General features: G+C 35.8%; 1 protein-coding gene across 4 annotated transcripts in view; it reads right to left on the bottom strand.

Annotated features, from left to right (window-relative positions):
- LOC105666842 (lachesin) overlaps positions 1–13,112 on the bottom strand; it is a 224,584-nt gene that overhangs the window by 42,274 nt on the left and 169,198 nt on the right. For all 4 annotated transcript variants that reach the window (XR_007227608.1, XM_048414186.1, XM_048414182.1 and 1 more), the window contains exons 7-8: positions 9,797–9,916; positions 8,262–8,432 (exon numbers count right to left, since the gene is read on the bottom strand). Coding sequence is in view for 3 of the 4 variants with exons in the window: in XM_048414186.1 (XP_048270143.1) it covers positions 8,262–8,432; positions 9,797–9,916 (291 nt within the window). In the remaining variant the exon portion in view is untranslated. The remainder of the gene's footprint in view (positions 1–8,261; positions 8,433–9,796; positions 9,917–13,112) is intronic.

Below are 13,112 nucleotides of genomic sequence, written 5' to 3'. Positions count from 1 at the left end.
AGTATGGCTATATATTTTCTTGTTGCAGAAATTATAAATAGTGTTTTATCCAAAGCTAGTGGTATAGTACGATACATGGTCAGACATCGCGCCACGCATTTGTGTACTCAGTTAATAGATTGCAAATCTTTAATCTGAACTCTATTTCTCTTAAATTTCGATATTATGCAACGTATAATATGTAATTAAATTTTGTTCGTGTAAAAAATTCTTTACTCGTATAAGCAATATTTCAAACTTGCGCTGCGTAAAAAATTGGCTACACGATACGTTTCGGACTAACGACACGCTTGGTAGTTAGTGGGACAATTTAAGTGACATCAGACGCCATACACTTTTTTTTTTGCGCATGCATAACTTCGTGATAGAAACTATACCAGGGTTGTGGAGTGGAGTATTTTCACGCTCGACGTCACATTACATAGGAGGCGGTATTGGCGGAAAAAGAGGAAGCAAGAATGCATCTCTTTGACGAGGAATTTCTATAGTGGATTCAATTTATACATGTATCGACATGTACTTTACTAACACTAATATCTTCCGGGCATCTCCGTGCAACTGTTTACATGCGATATTAAATTTGTGCTGCGGTTTCATAAAAATACTTCAGTTTTTACATTCCCTCCCCTACGGCGAAACCGTGTAACTTGTTATATTAAAATTTCTTTACGATTCCATTGCTTCGTTGTTGGAAAATTTTTGTTTCCGTCAACGTAATTTCGACTGTCGGGAATTAATTCTAAATGGATCGCGTTTATCTTTAGATTTTATTTAAATTATCAAGTTTCAAAAATTCACAGTATATAAAAAATAATTGCAAATAATATAGTGTATCGTAACTACTTTAATTAGTTTATTAATGATAAGTAGATTGAACTGGTGTTAATTGAACAGAGAATAGTGTTTGTTAAATATGAACTAATCGCAGCAAACGTATAATAATTAACACAACTGAATAATTAATCAACGACTCTCATCAACGCAATCCGTACTCTCTGACATCTCAACTTATACTGTTATTAATTCGTTCTTTGTCCCCTAGCAACCCCTTGTGTGTTGTCTTAGCCTCACTATATACATGCTAATAATAATAATAATAATTCACACGACACTCCCAGGCCCCTCATCCATGATACTACAATATTTGCAAATATTCGGTGAAAAATGATAAAATTTAATAAAACAGTTAGTCTCTGCATAATTATTCAGAGCTTTGAAATATGAATATGAGGATAGTTATATAAAATATGGAAATATAAATACATTTTTATATAATATTTTTACTGATTCGAACGAGTGAACGATGAATATCCTATAGCATGTTACTCATTAAAATATATTTTAAAATTTTAATTTCATTTTTATTGCGATTCTCGTGTCGATAAAATCTCAGGCATACGCATAAAGTTTCTGATATAAAATGACGATAATAAAAATGAAAGAAGTCTATCATTTGATTCATAGAATTTTTGATGACTTCATGCTTAATTTAAAGAAATATCAATCGATCATATAACAGATTGATGCTAATTATATGCATATTAATATTCATCTACTATTTCTAATAAAATATTTCTTCAAGGTCTTTATTACTAGTAAAGAAACAATTTGTTCAAACTATCCTAAGGAATCGTCCGATGTTCAGGTAAAAAAGAGAAAGGAAAGAAAAAAACAAAAAGAAACTGCAATCTTCCATCGCGATAACGCAAGGGCCATGTGTTGCAAAATTGACACACCAGAAATTGGAAAAGGCGAAACGGGAAGTTTCGTCGCTTCCGCCGTACTCTTTCGATATTGTTTTCTAAAATTATTATATACCCCAAGTAATTCACCGAAATTACGAAAATACAAAAGCAAGCAAACCAGTTTTCTCCTTTTATTTAGCGAGAGGAGATAAAGCAAGGATAAGGAAATTCGTTAACGTCACGTTTCATTCGCAACTTTTTTCGATTAATCTAAGTAATCGAATTTTGTTTCTTAACATCGTGTCTACGAAAAGTAATGTCACGAGTTCGCTTAATACTTTCTTCGTCACCATTTCTCTCACCTAGATTCTACAACTCTTCTTTCAAAGATATTATAACATTATGGTAAACTATATTGTATATTATTTGATCCTTAATGCTTTAATTACACACAATAGGTTGATCTTACAAAAACGCCAAGTCCCGAAGAAAAACTCTTTGCATCCATCGCTGTCGTCGAAAACTGGAAGATATCCTTAACGTTATCATCACGACCCTTCGGCAAAAGCCATCAAGGTACGAGTAGAAATGGCGCACGTCTTGCGGCATAACCGATTCCAAAAAACTGCAGCCCATTCTCGGTTCTATCCTGCATCGAAAATTTGCCGGCTGGCGTCCGCAAAAAGCCTAATCGACCAAGCAAAGCGTAACGAGCAATTTGCAGGCCGGATTCAATTTATTGCGTATACACTTCCGCGATCGGATCTGGCTCCGGACAGATGTTGCGGGGCTGGAAGCTGAAAAGAAGAAGCAGGAAAAAGAAATCGCGAAAGGTGGTGGAACGCTCGACAAAGGGGCACGAGAAAACGAGACATTGCCACAGGGTGGAGGAGAGGAAGGCTGGAACGAGGGGGAATGGAAGGGTGAAACGTGCGGCAGCTCGTCGAAATAGCAGTTTAGCACTGATAGCACTTGGCGGACTTTTATCGATCATGTCTGGCAACAGATGGCTCACCCAATTCCCGGCGGCGCGTTTTGTCTGGCCGGCCTGATAAACGATAACTAATACGGAACAGAAGAAGCAGCAGCAAGAGAAAAGGGAAGAGAGATGTAGCGTTGGGGTAGGATGGGCCGGCGGTTGGATATTGTTTCGCGGACTTTTAGCCCTTGACGTGACGTGCCAACATCTCTCGCCACTGTCGTCCCATCCTCCTCTATGCGATGCTTCCTGCTACTGCTATACTCCTATATATCCTCTCCTTCTCCATCTGTACCCTCTTTTTTCTCCTCGTTTTCTCTTCTAACCACCCTCGATCGTGTCTGTTGTACAGGGTGTGCCACCCGCGACCGCATCTCTGATTTACTATTCTCCTCTTTGCAGACATGCTTGTGGTTCTTTGTCTATTTGATTGTTCGATTTGTTCGTCCATTTGTATATTTGGAGGGTTTGAAATCGTATTCGTATAACTCGGGTATTACCATTATATTTTTACAATTTAAAATGACGTTTCGTGCGTATTAAACAAGCTAACATATAATAGCGTAAATGATGCGGCTTTTTTGAGAGTCGAGTTTAATAAAACGATAACGAATTACTTAGTTTATATATTAAATATTAAATGCGCACTGATATGCATTTATTCAAAATTATCAAAATAAATCAGAATTTTCTATGTTCATCATAGTAAAGAACGTTCAATTTCTTTTCGATTTAAAAATAAAGCATCGAATAATGTACTACCCTGATGAATATTAGTTTTATTCCTAGTGAAAACTACAAACCATTCAGCATTCTCCGATCTATCTTTTATCATCCTATGTAATATATATCGTTATAATTCAAACTCTCCAGTTTCCAAATTACAAGTTTATCAAATGGACTAAGCGACCACGGTACAACAACCGGGAGAAGTATGCTTCCTATGGTTCACTTTAACTCATCAAGATTCTCGGCCAAAAATATTTCAAACAATTATCAAACTATTTCAATCATTGCATCCTGCTCTCGGCTTGAAACTTAGCCAGAATGTTGAACGCAATTGACCTATTATAGATCACAACCAGACTCTGTGTTCAAGTGTAAAATCCCACCCGTTACGTTTCTCTGCTTTCTTTTCTCTCGTCGTTCTCTTCACGCTCCGTTTATACCTTCGCTTCGGTTTAACGGTTAATCCCCCGGGTTTATCTGATCGCGTGACTTCAACGAGAAGTTGGAGCATGCCGCGCGAGCCAGGACAATCTTTGCATACACACTCCCCGTGGACGATAATACACGCGTCGGCTTTGTTGGTTTACACGGCTTACGCGATAAAATTTCCGTCATTAAACGCGGAAGAGGGGGTAACCGATTCGCGCGCTGATAATGGACTGCGTGTTACAGTGATTTCCTTGTAAATACTTAAACTCGGTTTTACTCCACTTGTTACGTCGCGCCTGAACGCCCAACGCGCACCGCGTGCCTTCGTTACGGCAACCATAATCATTCTCTCTCGTCTCTTTTAGATTGAAATGTTACACAGTTAATATTTTTCGTCTGTTTTTCTTTCTCAGATAAACATCGATTACGATAACACATAGGACGTAGATAAGTACGATTATCTCGAAGTGCGAATTTTGTTTCATAATTTCGTCCCTGTGGATTTACAGCATGTAGATCGCGATATAAAACGCATACCTGACGACGAGCGAGTTCGTCGTAATAAATTCGATCATTTTAAAGTTGCAGTTTCATTATACGACATACACGCGCAACATACGCGTTGTCCTGCGCAACTTTTACTCGAAAATTTATATTGCTAAGTACGGCGAGCAAACAATATGTCGTGACAAGTTCCACGTTTATTTGGAAATGAAATTCCCTTTTTGAGCCCACTCGGGATTTTTCACCGTACGAAACAAGTGGGACGAAAATGGCTAACGAAATTTTGTATTTAGAAAATTATCACCCCGCCGATAATTATGGCTTTTATTAATTCGAGCCGATGGGTCTACAAACATATTTTATTGCTGATCTACTCGAGATAATCTAGAGTATTTGATCAACTGGAAAGTTAATGCATTTTGTAGATATTTACAGCATATGTTTTATTCGACATTCTTTCATAGAAATTTAATTCAAGTTTGAAGAATAAAGTTTCGAATATATTAGGTCATCCCATAAGTTCGTGCCGACTTTTGTGTATACATTTCATGCGTCGATTTATAAACATATAATAGGCGATAAGGGACTAATGCACTTGAAAAATGGGAAGAAGTTGCAGAACGAGAGGGGGATTACATTTTTTCATGAAACTGAAAGATATGTAAACGATCTTAACATATATAACTGCTCGAAAAACGGAACGAACTTATGGGATGACCTAATACGATAGGTTTCGTATTTATAACACGTACGGGTGTAATTATATAGAAAATTTAAATACGCGAGTTTTTACGCGAGTAACAATTATATTCATAAACTTAGCAATGCATATTGTTAACTCGAAATTATCTTTCTCCATCAATCGTTCCATCAGATTAAAGAGGATTTTTACACTTTCATTCTGTGTATATTCTATATTATATCGAGATAAAATATCGAAATTAATTCTCTAAAAATGTACTAGAATACGTCCCTCGCTAAATTGCAAATTACTATTCAACCAATAAAACGTCAGCTTTATTTTATTTAAAATTAAAATCTATCGTTTCGCGGCACGATACGAACGATATATACGTGTGACATTGTTTTTGCTTGCCGATAGTCGTACGAACATTTCCGCGTCGGGAGTCGCAACGAAACAAATTTGGATTTGCGTTAGAGAACTAAACCGGAGCAGACGATAACCATCGGTTTCGCAAAAATAAGCAGCTTGGCCAATTCCAGCCCGATACTCCAGCTATTACGCTCAAATTAATAATCAATGCTAATTGCCATTGTCATTAGGTGAACGACCATTACACCATATATATCGCGAATAACTATGTCATACGATCTACTTTGTCTGCGTTTTCCGGTTAACCGAGAAATTTTGCAGAATTCAACGAAATTTATTCGCTGCTGCTTGTTTCAAGAAATATCACATTTTATTTCTATCATCGGGAATCGTTATTATTCGCGATATCTCCCGTATATCAACAATGCGACTATTTCAATTATTCTGTACGAACATTTATCTTTGATTTGCATGTAAATTGTTAACAACGGTTCTGAATAATCCGCATACGCCGTGAAACCTGACAGTTTGACGCATACGCGAATTATTATTCTTCCGCGTGTTGGTTTCCTACTTTTTCATAAAATTGTTGCGCGATAATATAACTTTGTATCGCATAATATTATAAAACTTTGAGAACAGCAATGCGAATTTATATCAGTTTTTATAATAATGCATAATTACATTACGATACGGAAGGTTTAGCGCAGAAATGGGACAATCGTATTTTGTTCGGAAAACAAGAAAAGTATAGAAAGCAAATGTTTTTTCGCATGATAATAGCAGCAGTCGTTAATGTTTTAATGTTCAGAAGTGTAGGGATGATAGAGCGGATGACTGTTACGGGAGATTGAACTATTATTTTATTGCTAGCTAAAAAGAGACGTTCGCTCATACTCGCTGTACCATTCACTTACACTCGCTGGCAAAGACTCTTTTGTCTTCACGCAGGCAGTCGCTGTAAGCACACACATTCGCATCCACACATCCGCATGCATATCCCTTTTGGCCTAAGCTAACGTGTCTCACAAGGATTTCACGTGACCACCAACACGTCATCACTTGCTGACCTTAAAGCTAAGCAGACAACTATCGGCGGTCGGTTCTCATCACCCATAGCTCTGTTCCCTTGAACTATCTACGATGTATCACTTATCCTAACTTATGCACTAACACCATAGAGGCATGTAGTTTTTTCTATTAAAGTTTATCCTTACGCATAGTATTGTTGAACTAATGATTTTATCCTTAGAACCGCTTTTTCTCTAAATTCTTAATGCGTAATTTAATCGTACGCATATTTTCATTTTTAAATGAAATACGAATTTAATTTGTTAGTTTTTATTTATTAGATTTTTGATTAGATTTAATTTAGAAATTAATTTCTAGGTTTCTTTCAAAATATAATCTTTCAAATATATTCTTTCAAAAATATAATCCTCGTTGTATACATTGATAGTGTAGATTTCTTTGTTTTCTTTTCTATTGTACATTTTTCTGATTGAAAGCAAATAATGGCATATTCCTTTCTCCTCGATGATCCATAATAAACAGTGATTAATTAAAAATTAAGATAGAAATATAATTTTATTTTATTTATGTTGCGCTTTGTGTTGACTCTCCTCATGCCGTACTATAATTTTTATCGCACTGTCTCTAATTAAGCGAGTGTAACGCAACACATATATGCGATCCAATTAACATTGGATTGGGCAGAATCGCGATTTCGTGAGACACGTTTACCATATAGAACGTATTAAAAAAGAGAGAAGAAAACGAAATAATACTGATAAATAATTTCTCTGAAGAAGAATTTGTAATTTGAATATAATTCAATAAGCGAATATTCTTTATTTTATTTTTCTAAAGAAATATAAAAATTAAGAAAGCTGGAGTAATACGTTCCAACGTATATAACTCTTAATATTATTCACCTTTTAATTCACATTTATCATCGCTTCATCTTTTTATTTCATAAAACCCTTTGAGTGCTGACTACTCGCGGCCTATGTCGTCCGTACGGACGGCGCGCGTCTAGCGCTGACGATCGCTGTGGACGGAATACTTTTTCGTTAGACTGAACTCTGTTGATTGACTATTCAAAGCGCAAATCGTAATAAGTTATAGTAATTCTTTTGCACGAGATTAAACGATTCAAGAGCGTTATTTTTTAGTTATTTTTAATTATTTATTATAAACATTGAAATTTACAGTTAACTAGAATTTGGGTAATAAACTAGAAAGCAATAAACTAGAAAACTAAATTTAGTAAATATAACACAAGTTAATAATTTAGTTGTGTGTGAAAAATTCAGTGCTTGAGGAAACTAAAAAAACCAGATGTAGAGTTTTCTTACAAGTGGTGACCACTTCAACGATAACGAGGCACTATTGGCATTTGTTTACTGCCGTAAGGAATGCATTTATATTTATTTCACACAAACGTAATAGTATCACTTCTGCGTAGGTGTTGGGAAAAATTGAAAAACCCATACATGCGTTCTTAGCCCATGCCGGGCACTTACAGAAAGCGCATATATATGTTCTTAGTCCACATCGATAGCTTTCGCCAGACACCTATATGCGCCCACAGCACTCAAAGGGTTAATAACAATCGCCCATCCTTTAGAAGTCCGATATTCCTTGCGAACTTTGTTTTGTTCTCTTTGGTTAGCATTCCTAACGAAATTCTGTTTATCGAAATAGTTTTGTATAAAAAAAAAAACCGTGCATATGTGTATTATGAGGGGCGTGCCTGTAGTCGCGAAGAAGAAAAATTCTTTTTGATAGGTAAACATAAACGGAGGTAGAGGAAGAAGTTGGAAAGCACTGAAGTTGAGAGTTTGCGATCCTCGTAAACGTATTATCCATGAGCACTCACCGTAAAGTCGAATGTTTCCCTCTGCATCGCCGATCGAGTTCTTTGAGATGCACTTGTAACCACCGAGATCCTGTTTCTGTAGATTCATAATTACCAAGCGCATCTGTACACTGTACACGGATGTCTTCACTTCTGACATCGAGTATTTGTGATTGCTAATTATCATCTCGCCTGAGACAGAAAAAGGATCTATATTTTTAAAAATTACTTGCTGAAACATCGTACAAATTTTCAGTACTTTGGACGATCATAATTTTACTTATACGATTATAGCATTAAATAAATAAATGTATAAAGTAGGAGTTCTTTCGTAATCACGTGAGCACAAACCATCGTCGTATATGGTTGTTAGCGTGTAACGTACAACATTTACACGGATAATTTTCTCTATAAACGTACGAATGTCTTTTCGTAGCGCGTGCATACAAAAATTGCTTCACGTATTTTCATTTCTTAAACTAAAAAGTTATTCAACCATTAATATCTAAACTACGAGAAGAATGCCAGATTTTATTTTTACTAGAAACAAATGGATTTTCAACGTATACTAAAATACGTCAAGCGTCGAACTTTATATGGTTTACTATAGAAAAATTATTAAGCCATTTCAATGGTAAGCAAATACCAATTAAACAAAGTTAAAAGCACTGTTCTCCTCTCATGGTTCTTTAACATTTTAAAATAATCCGTATATATAACTAATGTTCGCGAAACAATTTTATATAAAACGTATCAAATTATGCTAACTTCGTTCCACAAAACGTTACACCATAAGAAAGTAAAGAGGTCCTAAGGATCCCGTAGAATGGGAATTTCCGAACCGTACAATGCTCGGCTTCGCTTCGCATTTAAATTTCTGTACGTGACTTATCTTCGTGGCTCGCCAGCGAACACGCTTCGGCGAATTATTATTTTACTCAGCCAGCCAACGAAAATTCAGTTTCTATCGCGTGCGATTTAATAAACCTATCTATCGATTCATGTTCTTCGACTCGAAAAATAAAATCTTATGTCTGGTTTTTATACAGTGGTGAACAAAGGAAAGTTTAAAATACATCGTAATTTGAGAAAATTAAATTATGTCTAACAAAGGAAGAAAATAAATTTGACAAGTGCGGTGTGAATGAACTTTGGATATTTATACATATTTGTATTTTTACAAATAGTAACAAAGGAGAAATATTTAAATAAAAATGTGTCTTATCTTTCAGATAAGTTATTATATGTATTTTATTCTTGATATTTACATAAATATTCTTGTACATTTATATTTACTCGATATAAATACACGAACAACAACAATTTAACAGTAAATAATTTGTCCATATTAAAATAAATGGTAATTACCAATATAATAAAGAATTTCTAGTAAATACAGAATTTACTAATACTTCTATGTACAACTGTCTTTTATTCAGAATTGCTTCTTTCTGGAAGCGATTTTGTTAGAACTATAATACTCTACAGCTTTAGTAATATTTTTCGAAATGAGGAATAAAAGCAAACGACGGTGGAAACAGTTAATTGAATCTTACCTGATTCGCGTGTCCAATAATTAATGGCCTTCGGAGAAGCTTCGACGAGACAAACCAGCGTTACGTTGGTTCCAGTTGGCGCGCCGACTAGCTGGTTTGGTACTTGAACCATCGGGTGAACTGCAATTTATCGCGACGCCATTAATCAATGGCCGAACATAAAGTATACGTATATGTAATAATTATCGGGCACGCCGCGATTTGTCACCCGTCATTGATACGGTTCAATGAAATGTAACGCGCCGACACGTTCGGGTTAAAGTAAATTCGATCACGTGAAATTGCGTACGGCGATCGTCGGATTTCAGGAAATTTATTTTCGATATGACGCTGTTTGCACCCTACCGATATATACCGATAGAAAATTCAATAATTTTGGAATATAAGAAGCCTCTTTTAAAGTTGAACTATAGAAAGTGGCTAATATTAAATTCCTAACGTATATTTATTTTTGTTCTATCTTCAGCGAGAAGACCTGATACTGTCTTAATAGAACCTGTTTCATGTGTTTAACAGAATATATTTAAATTCTCTTGCAAACTTATATCACCGTAAACAATATAACGAGTCTCTGAGATGCTATTTAAAAGAAAAGAAATATTCATATGTTATCCTACATACATATATTATTTATACACATTTACCTCTGTTCTGGTACTGTTTCAAGTACAAACTGTCATTTTTTATAACACCATCTCTCATTCTGGTCAAATGATTTCTGGCCACCGAAAAGAATAAAGCAAAAGGAACAATGGAAAAAGATATTACATAAAAATATCGCTATAAGAATAAACGAGTGTACTGCTATTTCGAAATTCTTTTATTCTAATAGTCATACTTCCCTATTAATTCGCAGATCATAATTTCTAATATATTAATCTACGTATTAAAAAATCAACTATATCCAAAAACTATTAATCACCAAACATACAACATTTCTTTAAATTTCACCGTGTTCGTCACCTTCTCATCCATGAATCTACCTATAGCACACACGCGTCACGCAAACTACAAGAACGCAAAGTACGCTCCATCGCGATACGAAATCGCGCAATCGTAATTTCAAATTTCTACCAGTATATTCCTCATTTCCAACAGACTTTCAAATCTGCGTCAACTTTGCTCGCACTACCACTGACAGAAGCTCGCGATACAACGCAAGACTCGAGGTCGAATTAAATATAAGACGAGCATTTGTTACGAAGTTGCTCGAAACCGTGTCACACGCGTAAGAGTCATTTTCCCGGTGAAACGCAGCTGGATCATATTCATTCTGCACAATTGCGCCACGGTACAGTCTCCTCTCTAATAATAAGAGAGAAAGAGAGAGAGAGAGAGAGACAGAGCAAAGGTCGTAGGACGGAAGCGGGATGGTTAGAAGCAACAGAGATTGCATGCCGATGTATTATGTCGGTTACAATCGCCTTACGAGATATTTCCTGGTGTTCGTCTTTTTGTGGTGGCCATTAGCCATCGTCGAGGCCGCATAACTTATGATAATGAAATGCTGGCATGGTTGATGGCCCTGTCATTTAAAAGGAGCGGAAGGTAACTCACGGCGTAGCGCGTCTATCGTTCCGAATATCGTAAGCAGCTTTCTGTGAGCTGCTTAGGTCTTAACAGTCATCCTCTTTCCGCGCCGGCCAGTTCTTTTGACCGGAGTAGGTTACGTTTGTTCCTGCATTTTGAGGAAGAAGCTGCTACAAAATACTCCTCGTGTCTCGGACCACTTGCTTAATCATACGTATATTTCCAAGATAAGTCGGGAAAAGTGGACCAGCGACGTCTGCGAGACTCTTGTTTCGTCAAACGGATTTCCGATCTGTTTTCGACGTAAGAAGGTTTCGACCAGCGATGTTATCGCAACATATCATCGTGATCCAGATGCATTGGGGATGAATCGGGTTAGGCACTGGAATTGGCGAGAGAGGATTTCATAGAGTTGTGAAGAGATGTAGGTGCTCAGGTAATAGGATGAAATTTTTGGTGGTGGAACTGAAACTATTTTTGCAACGTGAATTTTGTATCTGAAATTGCAGGGACGTAACGCGATAGGTCACATTATTTTTCATAAAGAATCAGCATTAAAATTCAGTATGTTCAGTATGTCGCCTGGTCCCGTATTACCATAATCGTTTCTTTATTTGGTTTGGAAGCGAAATATACGATCTTTCATTCCCTTAAAAATTTTCAAAATACCGAACATTATAGTATCAAAATATTGCTTGTCTTGATAATTATTCAGCGACCTGTAAATTATTTTTTAAAAACTTACGTCTTTGAATCTAACAGGATGTTTTTATGTTTAATTGCGTCATTAAAATTCTCTCGTTCAATCATAATGTGAGATTAAAAGAAAATAATCAACAAAAGCGTACAATTATCATATCTTTCCTACGATCTTCAAATAGAAGATGGCGTAAAAAGTAATTCGATTTACAAATTTCTCAAACTATCTGTCAAATAAATAATTATTTTTTAAATTTGCAAATGTAAATTATATAAATCTTATACCTTGCTAATAGAAGTATAAAACGTGGTATCGAGTCTGTTTAGTTGTAGAGGAGAGACTCGCAAAAGCACGATAAAGTTTTCAAGGTGTCAGGTGGTTGCTCGAGTTAGAAAGCCAAGTTCGAAAAGGGCAAATTAGATTAAAATCAAAATTGAACTGTATTACGATAGCATATATCGATTACCTTACAAACTAAACCACAACTCGGTGAAGACCACGTCGTGCATAACACGGAAACAAATCTGCAGTTTCTCGCGTGCCCTTGGGACTTGTAGGTTTACGATAGAATGAAGTGAGAACCCTTTGATTCCCTAGTGAGAGGAAAATACATTCCCTTCACTGGCAGCTCGTAGAATAATCTATTGTTGCCTTCTACCAATATTAGGACATAAATTCAAGAAAATATTTAAAAATCAAATTTCCAAGCATGTTTTTAAATCGTATTGTTTGCTATACATTTAAATTTAATTGTTTACAAAGATGGACTAAAATATAAATTTAACGAAACACAACGTCAATCCGAATAATTACCTTTGTTGTAGAATCAGAAACACTGTCAAACGGACATTAATTAACAAACAAGTTTTAATTCGTATCAGCCAAGAATTCATTAAATTTCCATCAACGAAATAATTAATCACAACCTTCCTGCAGTATGAACGTATCGCGTGAATCGGTTTGGGATTCATTTTACCTATTGTACATTAATTAAACGTAATTAATTAACCGATACACTTTAAAAGCGTTTGGAAAATCTGTTCGAAAGGAAATGTTTATTTGGAAGAGTCTATTTAAATAGGAAAC

Source organism: Bombus terrestris, chromosome 2 (assembly GCF_910591885.1).
Source record: "Bombus terrestris chromosome 2, iyBomTerr1.2, whole genome shotgun sequence".
Taxonomy (NCBI): Eukaryota; Metazoa; Arthropoda; class Insecta; order Hymenoptera; family Apidae; genus Bombus; species Bombus terrestris.
The sequence above is the reverse complement of the archived record's forward strand: the minus strand, read 5'-3'. Positions and strand labels throughout refer to the sequence as shown.